The sequence below is a fragment of the Manis javanica genome, chromosome X (assembly GCF_040802235.1).
Source record: "Manis javanica isolate MJ-LG chromosome X, MJ_LKY, whole genome shotgun sequence".
NCBI classification, from domain to species: domain Eukaryota; kingdom Metazoa; phylum Chordata; class Mammalia; order Pholidota; family Manidae; genus Manis; species Manis javanica.
Window position 1 is genome coordinate 51,802,228 of NC_133174.1, and position 24,433 is coordinate 51,826,660.

The 24,433-nt window shown below is 37.9% G+C and overlaps 1 protein-coding gene across 1 annotated transcript in view; it reads right to left on the reverse strand.

Moving 5' to 3' along the window:
* The window catches only part of MTMR8 (myotubularin related protein 8), a 125,863-nt gene extending 101,993 nt beyond the window's left edge, over positions 1-23,870 (reverse strand). The window contains 1 exon segment of the mRNA XM_037001598.2: positions 23,719-23,870. Within this exon segment, the coding sequence (XP_036857493.2) occupies positions 23,719-23,742 (24 nt within the window). The 5' untranslated portion in view covers positions 23,743-23,870.
* Between the last annotated feature and the right edge of the window lie 563 nt (positions 23,871-24,433).

Below are 24,433 nucleotides of genomic sequence, written 5' to 3' on the forward strand. Positions count from 1 at the left end.
AATACCCTGATTAAAAAGTGGGTGGAGGATATGAAAAGACACTTCTCCAAAGAAGAAATTCAGATAGCCAACAGGCGCACGAAAAGATGTTCCACATCACTAATCATCAGGGACACGCAAATTAAAACAACAATGAGGTATCACTTCACACCAGTTAGAGTGGCCACTGTCCAAAAAACAAGAAACAACTAACGCTGATGAGGACGTGGAGAAACAGGAACCCTCCTACACTGCTAGTTGGAATGTAAATTAGTTCAACCATTGTGGAAAGCAATATGGAGGTTCCTCAAAAAACTAAAAATAGAAAAAACATTTGACCCAGTAATTCCACTCCTAAGAATTTACCCAAAGAAAATAAAATCCCTCATTTGAAAAGATATATGCACCCCTATACTTATCACCACACCATTTGGAATAGCCAAGATATGGAAGCAACCTAAGTGTCCATTAATAGACGACTGGATAAAGATGAGGTACATATATACAATGAAATATTATTCAGCCATAAAAAAAGAAATCCTACTGTTTGCATCAATGTAGATGTATCTAGAGGGTATTATGCTCAGTGAAATAAACCAGGTGGAGAAAGACAAGTCCCATATGATTTCACTTACTTGTGGAATATAAAAACAAAGCAAAACAGAAGGAACAAAACAGTATTAGGCTTATAGACACTGAGAAGTGACTAGTGATTACCAAGAGGGGGGAAGTGGGGTGGGCAGGGGTGGATAAGGGGGACTGTTGAACCACTGTGATGTACATTTGATTTTTAAAAAAGGATAGATCAAGTGGTGAAGTATTAAATGACTATTAGAAGCAATGGGTTAGAGGTACAAATAACATGAATGGATCTAAAAACAATGGCTTAGTGAAAAACTAAGAAACTACTGAAGACATTGCTAGTTAACATAAATTTAAAATTCATACATACAAAACAACCATTATGTTTTGAAGGACATATTCAAATATAATATCACATTAATTTCATTAGAATGCTTGCCTATGATAAGGTAGTGAAATGGGGGAAAAAAGAAGCTAAATAAACAAATAAGATAGCCTTGCATTGATCAAAGATGATAATGAACTGAGGAACATATGATGAATTCAATCCTATCCATCTGATGTTAAAAAACAGAAACAAAGAAACAAAAAAATAAAGCCACCTTTCCTTCTCAGAAATATGGGAAATAACATTTAAAGTTGTTCCATAATGTTGGACTCTTTAGCTTATCCACAGACATGGCTGAATTCATGGTTCTTAGATAATTACCTCCACATAGTTAGGTGTCATGATTTTCATTTACAAAGGGAGACAAGGAAAAACACGTGAGATCACATCAAAACACAAAATCCCCAGCTCAATGCTCTTTTCATTTCACATATTCTCATGGCTACAACCAGGACTCATTAGCTGAAAGTTTATCAATGTGACAAATTACTTTGTAGGCAAATTGTATATGGCTAAAAAAGATGACACAGAAATATCACCTCTTTCTCTAGAGACAATGAAGAACAGAATATCCATTAATCTGCTGGGGACTTGAATTTTTTTTCTTAAAACTGTAAATGTGTTCTAATAAGGGGAATATCATAGATATCAAAGATATTTTCCTTATTATCTATTCCTATAAAGTATAAATATAAGCATCACATTTATAAGAAAAGCCTAACAACCTCAAGAGATAAAGTAGCAAAAGAATATGAGCAGGTAATTCATACAAGAGGAAATAAAAATGTGAAGAGTTCAATTTCATTAGTAATGACAGAATGTTAGTCTAAAATTACATGGAGCCATTATTTTACACTCATTACATATGCAAAATACCCAATGCTGGCAAAACTAGTGTGGTTATACACTGCTGACTTCAGTGATATATCCCTTTCACAACACAATGTGGAAATATTATCAAGACAATATAAAGTATGACCCAGTATTCCTTTGATACAGAATTCTCACTCTTCAAGGTGCAATGGACCTTTCACTCCATCTATACAAATTTAACATCTTGAAATAACTATACTACATCATCAAATACAGGAAACTGACATTGGTACAATCTACAGACTGTATTCAGATAATACCAGTTATACATGTAGCTATACATGTACATCATATACATGTTCTACAGCAATACACTGCGTGACACCTGTATGTAATTTCCTCACATGTATTGCATTGTGGAGCTACCACCACAATCAAGACAGAGTACATACATGCATAATACAAGACTACCTCATGTTATTCCATTATAGACACACCCACCCTTCTCAACTTATCTATCCCTAACTCCTGGCAAGCACTAATCTGTTCTCCATCTCTAAAATTTTAAAGAATGTTATGTATTCAGAATGCAGTGTTTTAAGTTTGGCCTTGTTCACTCACCATAATTCCCTTAAGATCCATCTAAGACTTTGCACATATCAATACTTTATTTCTTTTTATTGATGAGCGGTATTCTAACTGTATGGATATACCACAATTTGTTTAACTGTTCACTCACTGAAGGACACGTGGGTAGTTGCCAGACTGGGGCTATTACTTATAAAGCGACTGTGAATATCTGTGTACATATTTATGCATGAAAATAAATTCCATTTCTCTGGTATGAATGGTCAAGGGTTCAACTACTGCAATGTTATACTTTAATAACAAATTAAAGTGCATACACATACATCTAAATGGAAAGGATACTTCATTGTCAGACATACTAATTCTCAGAGGTTTGCCTAACCAATCCACAGACCCCAATAAGTGATCTGGGGGATATGTTCTAGACCAACAGAGGGAACAAAGAGAAGAGATGCTAAGTATTCTGCTACACTCCACCTCTACATGTTATCTTATTTAATCCTAATAACTCTAAATGATAGGTGCTATTATTAGTCCCATTTCATATATGTGAAAATTGGGGATCAGAAAGGATAATCAACTTGTCTAAGACCACACAGATGATTAAGTGATAAAGGAAAGGCAGGCAAGCAAGAACTCAAACTCTTAACCATTATATTATACATGCCACAGACATATTAACTGAGTTTGGTTGGGGAGAAGAAGGGAACTTAGTCCATTTGAGCTGCTCTGCTATAACAAAGTACCAAAGACTGGGTAGCTTATAAAAAACAGAAATTTATTTCTCACAGTTCTGGAGTCTAAGACCAAGTGCCAGCATTGTCAGGTGAGAGCCCTCTTCCAGATCACAGACTTCATGTTGTATTTTCACATGGCAGAAGGGGTAAGGAATCTCTCTAGGGCATTTTTAATAAGGGTATTCACTAATCCTATTCATGAGGGCTTCACCCTCATGACCTCATTACCTCCCAAAGACCCCACATCCCAACACCATCATCTTCATGGGGGTCAGGTCCAGAACCCTAACATATGAACTCTGGGGGGACACAAACACTCAGACCACAGAACTAAGTGTGGCTGAGGAGAGGAAGGGAACCAAAGACTTTCTACCCCTATGGCTTTCCCTCTAAATTGAAAAGAAAGGGTAACAAACCTGTGGTCAAGACACGTAGGCTGTGAAGATGCCAACCTACCCAAACCAAAGTGTAGTCCATTCATTTTTGGCAGGGACTGATTAGAAGAGACAAGTAAAGTGACCCTGGGAACTTCCTGCCAATGTAACTAAGTTTGAAGACCACTGATCTAGTTGGAAGATGATACAGGCATGGGCCCAGGGGAAGAAGCTAAATGGCCTTGTGAAATTTTTTTCCAGCCAGATATCTTGATACTAGCTTCATCCAAGAGTCAGACACCAGAGAAAATACAAATAACTGAAGTTAGATATAATTTAATAATCCTTTAGTGAATATCTATTATGTACCAAATTCTGTGTTAGGACATACTATGGGAAAGTAAAAGAAGAATGTATAAGACATGGTCCCTGTGCTGCCAGGAGTTTAAATTCCTTAAGAACACACAAACATGGACCCAATTTAATACAGTGTGAGACACCCTGTGATAAATGCCAAGACTGAGGCATGAACCATAAAATTTCCAAAAGAAAATATAGGCAGTTAACTCTTTCTTGAACATTGGCATCAGCAAGTTTTTTCTGGATATATCTCAAGCAAGGGAGATACAAGCAAAAATAAACAAGTGGGAATACATGAAACTAAAAAGTTTCTTCACAGCAAAGGAAACTATCCACAAAACCAAAAGATATCCTACTGAATGGGAAAATATATTTGCAAATGATATATCTGATAAGGGGTTAATATTGAAATATATAAAGAACTCCTACAACTAAAGAGCAAAAAACTAACAATCAATTAAAAAATGGACAGAGGACCTGAACAGACATTTTTCCAAAGAAGACAAATAGATAGCTAAAAGACACATAAAAAGATCTCCACATCACTAATCATCAGGGAAATGCAAATCAAAGCCACATGACATATCACCTCACATCAGTTAGAATGGCTACTATCCAAAGATAAGAAATAACAAGTGTTGGCAAGGATGTGGAAAAAGGGAATCGTTGTACAATGTTGGTGGGAAATATAAATTGGTACAGCCATGACGGAAAACAGTATGGCGGTTCCTTGAAAATTAAAAATAGGAACACTATACAACACAGTGATTCCACTTCTAGGAATTCACCCAAAGAAAATAAAATCCGTAATTCAAAAAGATGTATGCCACCCTTGTGTTTATTGCTAAATTATTACAATAACCAATATATGGAAGCGACGTAAGTGTTCATGGATAGATGAATGGATAAAGATGCAGTACATATATATTACTGGACATATTACTGTAACATTACTCAGCCACAAAGAGAATGAATCTTGCCATTTGTAACAACATGGACAGACCTAGAAGGTATTATGCTATGTGAAATAAGTCAAATACCATATGTTTTCATTTACATGTGGAATCTAAAAACACAAGACAAATGAACAAACAAAACAGAAACAGACTCATAAACACAGAGAAAAGACAGGTGGTTGCCATAGGGGAGGTGGTGGGGACAAAATAGGTGAAGGGGATAAAGAGGTACAAACTTCCAATTATAAAAAGTTAATCACAGGAATAAAAGTACAGCATTGGGAATACAGCCAATAATATTGTAATATCTTTATATGATGACAGATGGTAACTATGCTTGTTATGATGGGCATTTAGTAATGTATGTAATTGTTGAATCACTGTTGTATACCTGAAACCAGTATAATATTGTATACCAACTATACATAAATAAAAATAAAATAAATTTGAATTACCTGTACCAACAGAAGACAAAGAATACTTCAGAGCAAGGAAAATTATCAGGGATAAAAAATGCATTACATAAAGATAGGAAAGAGGTAAAGTCTCTAAAACACAATAATAATTAATGTGTATACACTTAACAACAAAGCACCAAAATAGATGAGGCAAAAATAGATAGGATAGAAAATACAAAGAGAAATAAATGAATCCACTACTATATTCGGAGACTTCACCCCTCCACTGACAGATACAGCAGACAGAGAATCAGTAAGGACACAGCTGAACTGAACAGCACCATCAGTCAACTGGCTCTAACTAACATCTATGGAATACTTAATACCACAACAGCTGAATACATTTTTCTCTAGCTCACATAGACCATTCAAAAAGAGAGACCATATTCTGTGCCATAAAACACAATTTAACAAGTTCAAAAGAAAATAAATCATAAAAAGTATGTTCTCAGAACCCAATGGAACTAAACTAGAAATCAACTACACAAAGATAGCTGAAAAATCACAAAATACATGGAGATTAAACAAAGCACTTTTCAATAACACATGGGTCAAAGAGAAAGTTTCAAGAGAAATTTTGAAAATATTTCAAACTAAATGGATATTAAACATGCAACTTATTAAAATGTGTGTGGGGTTTTGGGGAAGATGGTGGCATGAGCAGGGCAGTGGAAATCTCCTCCCAAAACCATACATATTTTTGAAAATACAACAAATAAAACTATGCCTAACAGAGAGACAAGACGATACAGTACAACAGCCAGGCTACATCTGCATCTCTGAGAACTCAGCATCTCTCTAAGGGGGTAAGATACAAGATCACAGGTGGGAGGAGAGGAGTCATAGTGGGGAGGGAGTGTAAGTGCAGGACTGCTAAATAACCAGCCCTAGTAATCCTCACGGGGAGCGCAGACACACATTGCACGGTGTGCTGCATATTAGGGAAATGGAAAAGTAAAATCGGAGAGCAGGTACCTCCCCCACCCCTGCAGCTGGCTCCCCTGGGACAAAAGAAAAGACAGTGCTTTTTGAAAGTCTTAAAGGGACAGGGGCCTCACAGCTGGATGGAATTGTCCCAGCGCACTCAGACCAGCAGCTGGGAATACTGTGGAACTTCAGGCGCACTAACCCCTGGGTGGGAATGCAGCTCTGAAGCCCCTCACCGCAATAAGCAGCCTGCCAGTCATTCCCCATCCTGCGCGGCCCCAGCAGAGCATCCTGGGAGAGGCTGCACCCACAGCAGCCGCCCAGAGCCTCCTTCCAGCACACACATGCCCATGCCAGACCCAGGGCTGCTGCCGGCCACTAGCTAGCTGGGGCAGGATGCGAAGGGGGACCATTCTTGCATGAGAGCACAGCTGGGATGCCTGCCACTCCCAGCAGGGCTCTGGGCTGCCACAAGGGCTGCTCTTGGTGCGTAGGTAACTAGCACAGGCAGTGGAGGAGAGCAGGGTGACCAGAAAGCAGGAATGGACTTTATTCTCCCAAATAACATACACAATACCTGCCAACAACTAACTCTAATGCCATGAAAAGGCAGAAGAACTTGCAGAATCACCCAGGAGATAGATTTAACCACTCTTCCTGAAAAAGAATTCAAAACAAAGGTCATAACCATGCTGATGGACCTGCAGAGAAACATGCAAGAGCTAATGGATAAAGTTGGGAGGGAGAATACAGAAATAAAACAATCTCTGGAAGGACATAAGAGCAGACTGGATGAGGTGCAAGAGGCCATTAATGGAACAGAAATTAGAGAACAGTAATACAGATAAGCTGAGGCAGAGAGAGATAAAAGGATCTCCAGAAATGAAAGAATATTAAGAGAACTGTGTGACCAAACCAAAAGAACAATATAAGCATTATAGGGGTACCAGAAGAAGAAGAGAGAGAGAAAGGGAAAGAAAGTGTCTTTGAAGAAAAAATTGCTGAAAACTTACCCAAACTGGGGAAGGAAATAGTCTCTCAGACCATGGAAGCACACAGACTTTGCAACACAAGGGACCCAAGGAGGACAACACCAAGACATATAATAATTAAAATGGCAAAGATCAAAGACAAAGACAGAGTACTAAAGGCAGCCAGAGAGAGAAAAAAGATCACCTACAAAGGAAAACCCATCAGCCTATCATCAGAATTCTGACCAGGCCACAAGAGAATGGCATGATATACTTAATGTAATGAAACAGAAGGGCCTTGAACCAAGAATACTGCATCCAGCATGATTATCATTTAAATATGAAGGAGGGATTAAAGAATTCCCAGACAAGCAAAAGTTGAGGGAATTTGCCTCCCAGAAAACATGTCTACAGGATATTTTACAGGAACTACTCTAGATGCAAGCACTCCTAAGGCTAAATAGATGTCACCAGAGAAAATAAAACCACACCAAAGAAAGCAGACCAACAAAATACTAACTAAAGGCAAAAAATAAAATCAACTACTCACAAAAGCAGTCAAAGCAAACACAAAAGAGTAAAGATTAAAACACCTAATATATAAAGAATGGAGGAGGAAGAATAAGAAGGGAGAGAAATAAAGAATCACCAGACTGTGTTTATAATAGCTTAATAAGAGGGTTTAGCTAGACAATTAGATAGCAGAGAAGCTACCCTTGAACCTTTGGTAACCATGAATCTAAAGCCCACAATGGCAATAAGCACATATCTTTCAATAATCATCCAAAGTGTAAATGGACTGATTGCACCAATCAAAAGACACAGAGTAAAAGAATGGATAAAAAAGCAAGCCCCATCTATATGCTGCTTACAAGAGTTTCACCTCAAACCCAAAGATACACACAGACTAAAAGTCAAGGGATGGAAAAAGATATTTCATGCAAACAATAGGGAATAAAAAGCAGGTGTTGCAGTACTTGTATCACACAAAATAGACTTCAAAACAAAGAAAGTAACAAGAGATAAAGAAGGACATTACATAATGATAAAGGGCTCAGTCCAACAAGAGGATATAACCATTATAAATATACATGCACCCAATACAGGAGCATCAACATATGTGAAAGAAATACTAACAGAATTAAAGGAGGAAATAGAATGCAATGCATTCATTCTAGGAAACTTCAACACACCACTCACTTCAAAGGACAGACCAAGCAGACAGAAAATAAGTAAGGTCATAGAGGCACTGAAAAACACTCTAGAACAGATGGATTTAACAGACATCTACAGAACTCTACACCCAAAAGCAGCAGGATACACATTCTTCTCAAGTGCACATGGAACATTTTCCAGAATAGACCACATACTGGGACACAAAAAGAGCCTCAGTAAATTTAAAAAAACTGAAATTCTACCAACCAACTTCTCAGACCACAAAGGTATAAAAATAGAAATATATTGTACAAAGAAAACAAAAAGGCTCACATACACATGGAGGCTTAACAACATGCTCCTAAATAATCAATGGATCAATGACCACATTAAAATAGAGATCAACCATTATATAGAGACAAATGACCACAACAGCACAAAGCCCAAACTTCTGTGGGAAGCAGCAAAGGCAGTTCTAAGAGGAAAGTACATAGCAGTCCAGGCCTGTTTAAGAAGGAAGAACAATCTCAAATGAATAGTCTAAAGTCACAATTATTGAGATTGGAAAAAGAAGAACAAATGAGGCCCAAAGTCAGCAGAAAGAGAGACATAATAAAAATCAGAGAAGAAATAACTAAAATTGAGAAAAATAAAAAAATAGAAACAATCAATGAAACCAAGAGCTGGTTCTTTGAGAAAATAAACAAAATAGATAAGCCCCCTAGCCAGATTTATTAAGAGAAAAAGAGAATCTACATACATACACAGAATCAGAAATTAAAAAGGAAAAATCACGAGAGACCCCAGAGAAATACAAAGAATTGTTAGAGAATACTATAAGATTCTAGATGCTAACAAACTGGAAATTTAGAAGAAATGGAAAACTTCCTAGAAAAATACAATCTTCCGAGACTGACCAAGGAAGAAACACAAAATCTAAACAGACCAATTACCAGCAACAAAATTGAAGCAGTAATCAAAAAACTACCCAAGAACAAAACTACTGGGCCACATGGATTTACCCCTGAATTTTATCAGACATATAGAGAAGACATAATACCCATTCTCCTTAACGTTTTCCAAAAAAATAGAAGAGGAGGAAATACTCCAAAACTCATTCTATGAAGCCAGCATCACTCTAATACCAAACCCAGGCAAAGACCTCACCAAAAAAGAAAATTACAGACCAATATCCCTGATGAACATAGATGCAAAAATACTCAACAAAATATTAGCAAACCGAATTCAAAAATACATCAAGAAGATTATACACCATGATCAAGTGGGATTCATCTCAGGGATGCAAGGATGTTACATTCCAAAATCCATCAACATCATCCACATCAACAAAAAGAAGGACAAAAACCACATGGTCATCTCCATAGACACTGAAAAAGCATTCAACAAAATTCAACATCCATTCATGATAAAAACTCTCAACAAAATCGGTATAGAGGGCAAGTACCTCAACATAACAAAGGCCATATAAGATAAACCCACAGCTAATATCAAACTTAACAGCGAGAAGCCGAAAGTGTTTCCTCTAAGATCAGGAGCTAGACAGGGATGGCCACTGTCCCCACTGTTATTCAACATAGTACTGGAGATCCTAGCCATGGCAATCAGACAAAACAAAGAAATACAAGGAATCCAGATTGGTAAAGAAGAAGTCAAACTGTCACTATTTGCAGATCACATGATACTGTACATAAAAATCCTAAAGACTCCACTCCAAAAGTACTAGAAGAAATATCTGAATTCAGCAAAGTTGCAGGAGACAAGATTAATACACAGAAATCTGTTGCTTTCCTATACACTAATGATAAACTAACAGAAAGAGAAATCAGGAAAACAATTCCATTCGCAATAGCATTAAAAAGAATAAAATACCTAGGAATATACCTAACCAAGGAAGTGCAAGACATATACCCTGAAAACTACAAGACACTCTTAAGAGAAATTAAAGAGGACACTAAGAAATGGAAACTAGATGCTCTTGGCTAGGAAGAATCAATATTGTCAAAATGGCCATCCTGCCTACAGCAATCTACAGATTCAATGCAATCCATATCAAAATACCAACAGCTTTCTTCAATGAACTGGAACAAATAGTTCAAAAATTCATATGGAACCATAAAAGACCCCAAATAGCCAAAACAATCCTGAGAAGGAAAAATAAAGTGGGGGTGATCTTGCTTCACAACTTCAAACTCTACTACAAAGCCACAGTAATCAAGAAAATTTGGTACTGGCACAAGAACAGACCCAGTGGAACAGGATAGAGTCCAGATATGAACCCAAACATACATGGTCAATTAATATATGATAAAGGAGCCATGGACATACAATGGGGAAATGACAGCCACTTCAACAGCTGGTGTTGGCAAAACTGGACAAGTACATGTAAGAGAATGAAACTGGATCATTGTCTAACCCCATACACCAAAGTAAACTCGAAATGGATCAAAGAACTGAATGTAAGTCATGAAACCATAAAACTCTTAGAAAAAAACATAGGTGAACATCTCATTGACATAAACATGAGCAACATTTTCATGAACATATCTTCCCAGGCAAGGAAAACAAAAGCAGAAATGAACAAGTGGGACTATATCATGCTGAAAATCTTGTCTACAGAAAAGGACACCATCAATAGAACAAAAAGGCATCCTACAGTATGGGAGAATATATTCATAAATCACATATCTGATAAAGGGTTGACATCCAAAATACATTAAAAACTCTCATACCTCAGCAAAGAAAAACCAAATAATCCAATTAAAAAATGGGCAGAGGTGCTGAACAGACAGTTCTCCAAAGAAGAAATTCAGATGGCCAACAGACACATGAAAAGATGCTCCACATCGCTAGTCACCAGACAAATGAAAATTAAAACCACAATGAGATATCACCTCACACCAGTAAGGATCGCCACCATTCAAAAGACAAACAACAACAAATGTTGACAAGGTTGTGGAGAAAGGGGAACCCTCCTACACTGCTAGTGGGAATGTAAATTAATTCAACCATTGTGGAAAGCTGTATGGAGGTTCCTCAAAAAGCTCAAAATAGAAATACCATTTGACCCAGGAATTCCACTCCTAGGAATTTACCCTAAGTATGCAGGAGCCCAGTTTCAAAAAGACATATGCAACCCTATGTTTATTGCAGCACTATTTACAATAGGCAAGAAATGGAAGCAACCTAAGTGTCCATCAGTAGATGAATGGATAAAGAAGATGTGGTACATATACACAATAGAATATTAATCCACCATAAGAAGAAAATAAATCCTACCATTTGCAACAACATGGATGGAGCTAGAGGGTATTAGGCTCAGTGAAATAAGACAGGTGGAAAAAGACAAGTATCAAATGATTTCACTCATCTGTGGAGTATAAGAACAAAGAAAAAAAACTGAAGGAACAAAACAGCTGCAGACTCACAGAACCCAAGAATGGACTAACAGTTACCAAAGAGAAAGTGACTGGGGCGGATGGGTGGGAAGGGTGAGATAAGGGGGGGTGGAAGAAAGGGGTATTATCATTAGCATGTGTAATGAGGGTGTGGGCACAGGGAGGGCTGTACAACACAGAGAAGACAAGTAGTGACTCTGTAGCATCTTACTACGCTGATGGACAAAGACTGTAATGGGGTATGTGGGGGGACTTGGTGATGGGGGGTGTCTTGTAAACATAATGTTCCTCATATAATTGTAGATTAATGATACTAAAAAACAAACGTGTGCAATACTTACAGGGAAAATTATAGCATTGAACACATAAGGAAAAAGATCTATAATCTATTATCTAAAATAAATAATCTAAGTTTCCACTGTAGGAAACTAGAAAAAGAAGAGCAAATTAAATTCAAAGTAAGCTGAAGAAAAGAAATAACATAAGAGCAAAAATCAATGAAATAAAAAAAAGGAAATCAACAGAGAAAAGTTAATGAAATCAAAATTAATTTCTATGAAAGATCAGTAAAACTGTTAAATATTTAGCCAGTTTAAGAAAAAAAGACAGAAAACACAAATTACTAATATCAGAAATGAAAGAAGAGACATCACTACCAGACAGACATTGAAAGGATAATAAATAAATATTATGAATAATCCTATGCCCACATATTTGATAATCTAGGTGAAATGGACCAATGTCTTAAAAAATACAATCTACCACAACTCACACAAGGAAAAATAGATAATCTCTGTAGGCCTGTATCATTAAGAACATTGAATCAATAATAATCTTCCAAAACAGAAAGTATCAGTACCAAATGGGTTCACTGGTGAATACTACCAAACATTTAAAGAAGAAACTATACCAGTTCTCTACAATCTCTTGCAGAAAATAGAAGCAGAGGGAATGTTTTCTAACTTACTCTATGAGGCCAGGATTAACTAGAAAAGACATTACAGGAAATGAAGTCCTGTTGCACAACACTGTGCCCATAATTAACAATGCTGTATTATGTACTTAAAATGTTGTTAGGAAAATAGATCTCATGTTAAGTATTACTAACATATTAATAAAAATAATAAAAGAAATAAAAAGTACAAACCAATCTCTCTCATGAGCACAGAATCAAAATCCTCAACAAAAAATTACCATACTAGTTTGCTAGGGCTGCTGTAATAGCCTAAGAAACTGGGTAAATTCTGGTAAAACAACAGAAATTTATTGTCCTATAGTTCTGGAAGAGAGAAGTCTGATCTGTGAGGGAAGGTTCTATTCCAGGCTCTCTACTTGGCTTGTAGATGGCCATATTCTAAGTCTCTTCACACTGTCTTCCTTCTATTGCACGAATGTGTCCCCTTCTTATGAAGACATCAGTCATATAGGTGTAATGCCTACCCTAATGAACCAAATCTTAAACTGATTACCCCTGTTAAGGACACTATCTCTAACTAAGGTCACATTCTGAGGTACTGGGGTTTAGGACTTCAACATATTAACTTTTGGGGGATGCAATTCAACCCATAACAATTAGGAAATTGAATCCAACAATGTATAAAAAGAATTATATACTGTGACCAAATGAGATTTATTTCATCTATACAAGGCTGGTTCAAATTTAAAAATTAATGTATTTCATCACAACAGACTAAAGAAAAAAATCGTAGTATCATATCATAATGATACTAGATACTAGTTATTTGTACTAGATGCATAAAAAGCATTTGACAACATCCAGCATGCATTCATGATAAACTCTCAGCAAACTAGAAATAGAGAAGAATTTCCTCAACTTGATAAAGAACATTGGCAAAAAACCTACAGCTAACATCATACTTAATCGTGAGAAACAATGTTTCCTGCTAAGACTGGGAATATGGCAAAGATGTCTGTTCTCACCAGTCCTATTCAGCACTGTACTGGAAGTCTTAATAATCCAGTAAGATGGGGGAAAATAAGAAAAGAAATAAAAGGTATACATATTTGGATGGAAGAAATAAAACTGTCTTTGTTCACAGAACACATGGCTATCTATATAGCAAACACCAAAGGATCAAGAACAACAAAACAAAACTCAAGTAACTAATAAGCTATTACAGCAAAGTTCAGGATACAAGGATTACATACAAAAATAAACTGATTTATTATATACTAGCAATGAACAACTGGAATTTGAAATTCAAAACACAGTGTAATTCACAGTAGCACCAAAAAAAATACTTACATATAAATCTAACAAAATATTTACAAGACATGAGGAAAACTACAAATTCCTGATGAAAAAAACTCGAAGAGCTAAATAAACTGAGTGATATTCCATATACATGGATAGGAAGACTCAATATTTATTGTCAAGATGTCAGTTATTTCCAATTTGATCTGTAGATTCAATGCAACCCATATCAACATCCCAGCAAGTTATTTTGTGGATATTGACAAACTAATACTAAAGATTATGTGGAAAGGCAGACGGCTCAGAACAATGAAAACAATACTGAAAGAAAGCACAAAGTCAGAGGAATGACTGCACCCACCCTCAAGACTTACTATTAAGCTACAGTAATCAAAACAGTGTGGTATTGGGAAAAGAACAGATTGTCAAAATAGAGAGAAGAGAACAGACAGCCCTGAAATAGACTCATGCAAACAGAGTTAACTGATCTTTGAGAAAGGAGCAAAGACAATTCAGTGGAGAAAGGATAGTCTTTTCAACAAATGGTGCTGGAAACACTGGACATACACATTCAAAAATATAAATAAACAAACAAATGAACAAAAAACAGACTCATAAATACTGACAACAAACTGTTGGTTGCCACAGGGGAGGTGGGTGGAGAGATGGATGAAATAGGTGAAGGGGATAAAGAGGTACAAAGTTTAAACTAATTAGTTACAGGAATAGAAGTACAGCAAAGTATCAAGCCAAGGTATGTCTTGTTATAGTAACTGGATGCAACTACATTTACTGTGGTGAGCAGTTAGTAATGTATATAATTGTTGAATCACCATGTCGTACATCTGAAACCAATACAATATTGTGTACCAACTATATTCCAACAAAAAATAATTAAATATATATATATATATATATATATATATATATATATATATATAAAACAAGACACAGACTTTAAATCTTTCACAAAAATTAACTCAAAATGGATCATAGACTTAAGTGTAAAACACAAAACCATAAAACTCCTAGAAGATAACATAGGAGAAAAGCTAGATATCCTTGGGCTTTGTGGTGACTTTTTTAGATATAACATCAAAAGCAGGATCCATGAAAGAAATAACTGATGAGTTGGACTTCATTAAATTTCAAAACTTTCACTCTGCAGAAGACACTATCAAGAGAATATAAAGCCAAGCCACAGACAGGGAGAAAATATTTTCAAAACACATATCTGAAAAAGGACTTGTATTAATACAAAGAAGTGTTAAAACTCAACCATAAGACAACAAACCAATAAACAGGTGGGCAAAGATCTGAATAGACATCTCACAAAAGAAGACAGAGATTTCTTGTCCCTTTCTGTTATGTGAGAATACAGTGAAAAGTTGGCATTTTGCAACCCAGAAGAGAAATTTTTACCAGAGTCCAACCATGCTAGCACCCTACCTTGGGCTTCCAACCTCTAAAACTATGTGAAAAAAATTTCTGTTCTTTATAGGCCACCCACCCAGTCTGTGGTCTTTTGTTATAGCAGCACAAATGGACTAAAACAAAAGAGGAAAAAAGAAGAATGCATAGGCCTCTTTAGGCACAGAACAATTGCAGAGTAGAAATGGGGGGCTGCAAGGGTAGAAAATGCTTATGGGAGAAGCTTGAGTACATTAACATTTTCTTTCCTGATAGGAAAGCTGCAGGTAGGCATCTGCAAATCTGAATGCAGGAAGCTATATAAATCTGACAAGAATTGTTTGGTAAAAGCATGTAATCAATACAGCCAATTGAAAGTTCAAATAAAACAGGCTTCCCATTGCTAGAAGAACTGTACTGTGCTTAGGTTAACAGAAAAAATCAGTGCCAGTTAAGAATAGGGGCCTGCTCACTCACACTCAGGAAAAGATTGGACAAAAGGTAAGGAGTAGAAACTCAAAACTATAAAGCACCTTTAGTTTTCTTCTGCCAGGCAGCCTTGCATGGCAGGAGTTGCTCAACAAGGGGAAAAGTTGGCTACTCAGAAGGAGTTCCAAGGTCCAAGGCACAACCTACCAAAAGGCTGCAATGTCCATGTATGGAGGGTGATATGTGCCTATTGGAGGGTAGTCCCTGACAAAGCCTTGAAGGAGAGGGATACAATACTGTTGATATCAAAACTGTTGATATGGACTTCTCATAGGGCTCCACACCACAGGGAACCTGTGTCTGTTAGTGTGTAGTACCTTCTAAGGGATCTGCAATTACTCAGACCTTCCCCTTTCTCTATTCATGGCACCAGAATACCCTCTGGTTCTGAGACAGGGTATAAGAAGGTTCTTCTGCCTGGCATGCTTTTATCCCACAGAAACCTGGGTCCCATAGTAGGTGTGTGTATGTATGTATGTGTGTGTAGGGCAGTGGTGGGTGGAGAGAGAGAAATGGAGAGGGAGAAATGCAAAAGACATTAGGGGAGAGGGGATGAGGGAAAAGGAGAGGAGAAAGAGAGGGAAGGAGAGAGCAGGTGAAAAAGGAAGAAGAGGTAAAGAGAAAGAAGAGTAAAGAGTGAAGTAGAGAGAAGGAGAGAAATGCAGGGAGAGAAAGAGGTTAAAGAGTGGCTGACCACCACTAGGTCCTACACAGACTAACTCCCAGACAGGCTACCCAATAGCTTTGTTAGTTTTGCACTCCAGGGCTGCAGACAGGGCACTCTGACATTTATGATATATCATTTTGGAGAAGCTGTGGACCATAAACCATGCTATATTTTTCACTTCTCTCTCAGGAAAAGAGGACAGGAAGAAATCAGGTGCATTTCAGAGGTCCAATTACTGTCCTGATTTGCCACAACTATTGGTAATAACTTGGGAAAATTATATAAATAAAAGACACAACATCTAGTTCCAGGAGGACCAACAGTGTGATGATATCCATCTGCTGTACACGTTCCACATAAACCCTGCCCCATGTGGCATCACCTCTGACAGCAGAAAGTATTCATCATGGAAACAACTGCTGCATCCTGCACATATTAAAAAGTCTTGCTCTTACCTTCACAACAAGAATCTCTGATTTAGGTATCTTCTTTAAAGTAATAAGTGAGAAAATATGCTAACAGGACAGGAGGGAGGAAAGGAAAAGGTGGCAGGCAAATGATGTCTTTTGTGCCATGATGTAAAAAGCCATTTGAAGCAAGTGTTAAAAATGCAACCCAAACTAGTTTTGAATGTATGCCTCCTCACACCTTATTTTTCAGCACCCCTACAATTAAAGCAAATTTGAGACTCAGAAAGGAATGCTGAATTTTAGTCCACACATCCATCATTAAGTGCTGAAAGTACTGAAGAGTACTTCCAGTGAACCTTTCCAACTGACACCAGAATTTCTCAAAGCATGTTCTATGAACCCTAGTCTACAGGATATTAATAGATGCACACACACAGAGTTCTGCAGTCAAATTAAGAAAACTGTGTTAAACAAATGTAAACAGTTTCTTTATTGCGAGGTTTCTCAGAGACTTTAATAGGTGACAGTTCACTATGAATGTTCACAGTGTTTGTGGTGTCAACATAGTTTACCTTAGAATCCTTTTTATCTTAAAAGTTATTTATCTTGTCAGACTAGTGGTCATCATGAACAAGGTTTAGGAGATGCTGGTATGATCCAATCTGCTCACTTTATTGAAGCAGTACAGTGCAGGGGTTAAAAGCATAGGCTTTTGAGTCACAGACTACTTCATACACTGGCTCTCAGTGAGTAGCTGAAGCTTTCTAGGTCTTGATTTCTTTATGTTTAAAATGAGAACAACAGTACTGTTATAAGTGTTAAATGAGTATATACATATGTAATATTTATATAAATCACTTAGAATAGTGCCTGCCACATAGTAATTGTTCAGTAAAGGTTAGGTGTTATTGTCTTACCCATGATGATAATGAAACCTAAGGGCACACAGCATGTCAGTATCAGAGCTGGGACCAGAACTCAGGTCTCCTGATTCTTGTCCAGGATGGGTTTCTCAAATAAAGAAAATGTCTTTGGAGCTTATCAAAAAATCTTTGTAAAGCATTTAAGTATTACATCACAAAACCACAAAACCACAAAATGATAACTAAAAAGACACAACCCTAAAACAAATCCCAATGGTTTCTAGGAGTAACAGCTTAGTTAGGGTTTCCCAAGTACAAAAGTGAGGTCAAAGGAGGACACTTTGGTAGTGATGAAAATGATTCCAATGCCCGTAAAATAATAGTGGCCAAAATTCAGACTGCTGTCAATGAGGTAGCCTGGGCAGCTTCTCCCTTTGTGCTATAGTACCAAGAGCCTTTCTGGATGCTAAGGAAAATCTACCTCTTTGAAGCAGGCTGATCTTTACAACCTCCCAGGACTAATGTATACTAAAGCCAATACCATTGTTTGGCTCTAATGTAAAGAGAAGGGGATACACAGTTATAGAGCATTTAATATGTCCCAGGCTATTCTTATACTTTATCTTAACCTTCATCATAGTCCCAAGAGGTAGATATCCCCACTTACAGACGAGGAAATTGAAACTCAGAGAATTTGAGTAATTTGTCCAAGAACTCAGAGCCAAGAAATGATCATCTGTAAATCAAACCCAGCTCTAGTCTATTCATGGTTTTTTCCACTACATTATGCTACTTCCTAGACTGAAAGGATCAAAATAAAGCCACCTGGATTGGATTTAGAGAACTGGAAGTGGAGCACAGTCCTCACATCTAGAAATCATGTTTCTTTGATAATGAAAAACACATTACCCAGTTTTATCTTGATTTATTTTGACCCTGACTCTTTCCTAAATGAAGTTGAGGCGATTTATAATAAAAGATCTACAATTAGTTTTAGATCTACAATTAGATTAGAACAGAAAAACAAAGCCATAAAGAGGAGGAAGAAACGATTGTGCTAAGTACAAGGGTTAATGTAGTTAATATGACTGAAAATTAAAATTGGTTCTTAGTTTCCTGGAAATCAAGCCAAAAATTGCTTGCTTTTAGGAAAGTTTCCTATAAATTTTAATCTTGAGATCAGGTAGGGTGGCTTGAAAAGCACTATGTAAACACTAAAGTACAATAAAACGTTATTACTTATTATTATCCAGAATAGTAGTCTATACCCATCCAGCACTTAGAATTAGTTTGTCTGTTGTTGCTATGATAATTCTACACAGTTTATTATAGTCTCAAGCTACCATGCATACTGAAAAACAAAAAGACAATGCTGGTTCTGCCACTTGTTACATGCTTGAACTCAGATAAGAAACTTCAGCCATCTGGGCCTCAGCATTCACATTTGTGAAATGAGAGGATTCACTATCACTAGATGATCCTATATATTTATTCATTCATCCATTCACCACAGCTTTATTGAACTTACATACCAAAAAATTCACTTGTTTTAAGTGTGTAATTCACTACTTTTGAGTAAATTTACATTTGTACAACCATCACAATTTTAGAACACTTCCATCACACCAAAAAGAAACTGCATTCCCATCTCTCATTTAGATAATCTTTTAAAAGGTCCTTTCTAATTTTTATATTGTACATTTCTAGACTTACAAAGCTTTAGCAGCTCTTTGCTACCTATAGAACCAAGTTCAAATTCCGCAGTGTTTAACATTCAAGGTCCTCTATAATCTACAAAATCTCTATCTCCAACCCAATTCCTTGCTACGTTCCTTACACTGTTTTGCCCTAATAAGTTACCTGCCTTTGAGTTTATGCTCTTGTAGTTGGAAACTCTCTCACATCTCCAATCTCTGAAGAGTAAAATCCTACCTATTACTCAGTCAGCTTAAATGCCACTCATTCCATAAAGCTTTCTTCATTTCATATTCCTCATACTCTTCTAGACCTGGACTTTATTTGCCTTTAAACTGTAACAGTATTTTATTTGTCCCTCTCATGAAAGTGCTCACTTTCATTCATGGATCTTGTGCTTGGCATATCATCACCTTACCTGTTTAAGAGATCCCAGAGGGCAGTTGCTATATCTAAGACAGCTATGTATCCATAACAACTCCCAATGTGGGGTTTTGTAAATAATAACTTTAATAATAATGATGATGATAAATTTGCAACAACATGGATGGAGCTAGAGGAAATTATGCTCAGTGAAATAAGCCAGGCAGAGAAAGACAAGTACCAAATGATTTCCCTCATCTGTGGAGTATAACAACAAAGCAAAACTAAAGGAACAAAACAGCAGCAGACTCATAGACTCCAAGAAGGGACTAGCAGTTACCAAAGGGGAGAGGTAGGGGAGATTGGGTGGGGAGGGAGGGAGAAGGAGATTGAGGGGTATTATGATTAGTACACATGGTGTGGGAGGGGTCATGGGGAAGACAGTGTAGCATAGAAAAGACAAGTGGTGACTCTGTGGCGTTTTACTACACTGATGTGCAGTGACTGCAATGGGGTATGGGGCAGGACTTGACAATATGGGTGAATGTAGTAACCACATTGTTTTACATGTGAAACCTTCATAAGAGTGTATATCAATGATACCTTAAGAAAAATACAAATAAAAATAATGATGATAATTGGTACCTAATTTAAGCATCTACAATGTGCCAGGTACTATTATAAACACTTCAACAAATATTAACTCATTTAATCCCTATAACAACTCTCTGAGATAGGTATTATTATTATTACCAGCACAATTTTACAGATGAAAAAACAGAGGCACAGAGAAGTGACATACAAAGTTAGTTAAGCAGCAGAGCCGAGATTTGAATTCAGACAGTCTGACTCCAAAGCATGCACTCTTACCCACTACAGTAAACATCCAAGCCACCTGAAACTCAATAAATGTTAGCTGAAAAAATCCTAATTGATAAGATTACTTTCCAGGAAAGAAACGTAATTAAAATTCTAGGCACTGACAAAAAAGTGATGGTGGTAGGAAAAAATTAAAAACAAAAAACAAATTCTGATTTAGACAAGACAGTCACTGAACTTTTGCGTAGGCTTGAGGTGCTACAAAAATCATTGTTAAACCCTAAGGTTGTAACTTAAAAGGACAGTTCCTCTCTCATAAATAGGTGGTGGGAGTGCAAAATTGGTAGTATCTACTCTAGCTGAATGTATGCATATCCTACAATTCAGAAATTCTACTGTTATGTATATCCCAACAAAAATGCATATGTATATCCATCGAAACAATGTTCTATTTGTAATAGTCAGAACTGGAAATTCCCCATTAACAGAAGAATGGATAAATGACATGTGCTATGTTAACAAAATGGAATACTATACAGCAATGAAAATGATCTATAACTACTAAGAATAATATGGATGAATCTTTCAAACATAATGTCAAGCAAAAGAAGCCAGACCACAAGAGCATATACTGTATAAATTCATTCACATTAAGTACAACAAAAGGGAAAAATTAGTCTATTCTGTTAGAAGTCGATGTAAGTTACCCTTGGGAGGGTTATTCACTAGAAAAGCAAGGGAACTCCTGCTAATGTTTCTTGACCAGGGTGTGTACAGTTTGTGAACATTCATTGGGTATAAACTTATAATCTATTAACTTTTCTATATGTAATTAAGAGTTTTTAAAGAAGTCTTTCCAAGAAGAAAAAAAGACTCAAGAGACAGCCAAAAATAGGAGTCACTTTTGCACTTGACACACAGAACTTATGACTGACAAGTTCATGGTTCTCTCTGTCCTCACACTGATAAGACAGATGTCTTTCCCTTTTGGGGAAACAGTGAATTAACAAAAGAGGGGCCATTTTAACCTGCAGACATTAGTGCAACCCCAATCCTTCCCAGACACTTATAATAATAAAAGAAAAAATTATATTCATGGCAGTATACTCACACTTGACAGCTCTACCAGGCACCAAAAGAAATGCCAATTTTATTTAAGGAAGTAAATCTTCACTTGGAGTTTTTATTTGTATTCCAAGACTCAAAATACCATCCATGCAGTACATATGGGGTCTGACCTTGATGCCAGTTAAAGTTTTCTTGAGCACTAACCCCATCTCCACACCAGTCAGAAACAGCACTTGTACCTATTAGGCAAATCACTTCATCTCTATGGGTGTCAGTTTCCTTATGTGCAACATGGGAATAAAAACAGTACCTCCCTTATAGGTTGTCATAAGGATTGAAGACCTATTTCATGCAAAGCATCTAGTACTGTGCCTGCCACGTAGTTACTCAAAGAGTTAGCTACTATTATTACTCTGATGTGTGGGACAATGGTATCTTCTTCCTTACCATGCAGATGGCCCAGTTTATAGCTTTAATCCCCCAATAGAGGGATTTCAATAATTTCAATATTTGATTATTTTAATACTCAAGCACAAGGGCAACTCAACCTCCAACTCTCTCCCAGGTTGAAAAAGCAAAAGGGGAGTATTTAGATGAGCTAATGAACTGGGCAAGTAGGACAGCCCAGGACTAGGTAGGTTGTCTGGAAGAGGGAGTCTGGATAGCAGAAGCCACTTTACTTGGATGGTGCCACCTTCTTATACATGTCAGGGAACCTGGGACAAATAACAGAACCTAGAAAGGAAGGGACCCAGAAAAAGGTAAAGCTGGTTGCTATAAGGGATGTGGTTATCTTCAACAGAGAAGGGACCTAAAGAAGGAGTCAGGAAAGGAGAGGTTTGAAGGTTGGAGTTCCTGCTTTGCCCATCAGGCAGCATCATCATTTCAAACTAAGAAGTGGGGAAGACACTCCTGTAGTTACAGAAAAGTTTTCACAGTCCTTTTATTTAGTCCTCACAACCACCCTGTGAAGTGAGCGGAGAGCAAATTGCATTATCCCTTGTGGTAGAGGAAAGAAAGGCTCAGAAAGATTAAATAATTTGTCCAAAGTCATCTGACAGTAATGAAAGGGACCAACATTCTAATTCAAATCTTCTGGCTTCAAAATCCATGCTCTTTCAATTGCAACAAACTGGGCTTTTATGTGGACTTCAGTTAGCCTGAGTGACGTCTGTTATGATTGATAGAAAAAAATTAAGCAGTGACTAGTTGTGAACTCTACCCTGAGCCTTAGATGGTAGAAAGAAAACTGATAGGAGGGAGGTGGATTAGAAAAGAGACTGGTATTAGGGAGGGAAAGAGTAGGGAAAAGAAGTAGATGTGGTTCTAACCGGGGATAGGCTGTAAACATGTGCTTACTAGCCTGGAAATATCAACTCTTAGTTTTTACCTCCTGGCTGAGCAGGTCCAGGTTCACTCTGCTACACCTCCTTCCTTTCCCACAGCCCAGCTTGGGCTGGAGAGGTGCTGTCGGCCCTAAAGCCCACTCACTAACGCCAGGGAGCCCGGGCGAGAGCAGTGGTGGTGGTCTGGGCAGCCGTTGGGGCAGAAAGAACCAAGAGCAAGGTAGGGAAACGCTGGATGAAGGAAGTAACTCTCTGGGAGATGATGCCACATGGGGTATTTGAGAAAGGCAGGCGGTAACAATGGCAGCGAGTGTGTTTAAGAAGCTGTAATGAGGGTGCGTGTGAGGTAACGGCTGAGTTGCCGGGAGGAGGTGGGGTTGGGACAGGGCTGGGACCCGGCAGGCGCCCACCAAGCGCGGGGGCAGCGCCGCGCGAGGGGATGGTTGGCTCAGATCCCACTCTTCTGCAGCGCTGCCCGCAGGCGGGTCCTGAGAAGAGTTCAGTTTGGTTGAAATGGGGTGTAATACAAGAAAGAACTCGGGTCCCAGAGCGGGAAGGGGGCCTCAAAGAGCACAGTGAGAAGGCTTAAAGGAGTGTGCCTAGGCTCCCGGCTGAGCACCGAGACTGAGCTCGTGGCTCCTCACTCACTCACTCAACGCTTCTCCTTACCTTGGGCACTGTAATATGTTCCATGGCCGGGGTTCCCACCACCTGAAGTCCCCAATGCTACTCCAGCTGCCGTAGCCGATACCGATTTCACCGCCTTCCTGCCCTACGTGGGCTCCTGCCCCAGCCCTCGGGGTCCTGGCTCAAGATCTCGTCACCAGATCCTCTTGAAAGTTCCTATCGCGACACTTTGTCAGTTGCCGCTTCCGCCATGTTGCTTCCTGGCAAATGCCCTTTGTGCGCGCTAACTTCTGTGGTTCAGGTTTCAAGTTTAGCCCAGTTCTTAGGTCCCAGACTTAAGTACTGCCTTTCTTATCACACCCCCTGATGCTGCAAGTATTCTGAGCACCGCTGTCGTTCCACTACTGTCTAATGATAGCAACGATGTCCCCTGCAAAGACAATACTGATTATCTCATGCTGGCCGCTGGGTTTCTGAAGAGCTTCCTAACTGTAAGACCTTATGCAAGGTTTGAAATGGTATATAAGCACATCCTCCTCTCAAGTCCCTCTTTACAAGTCGGCCGCCACCAATCTAGTGAAGGTCTGGATGATTGCAGTAGCCTTATAACTTTTGTCATCACAGATGTAGGAAAAAGGACCAAATGCCCACTGTGCCACCTCTCAGATGAGGTACAGATAGGTACAGTCACTCACTGGTGTTCTCTGAATCAGACTTGTGATAACAAAAAAAAAAACCGTCCAGGAGCTGGAAAATC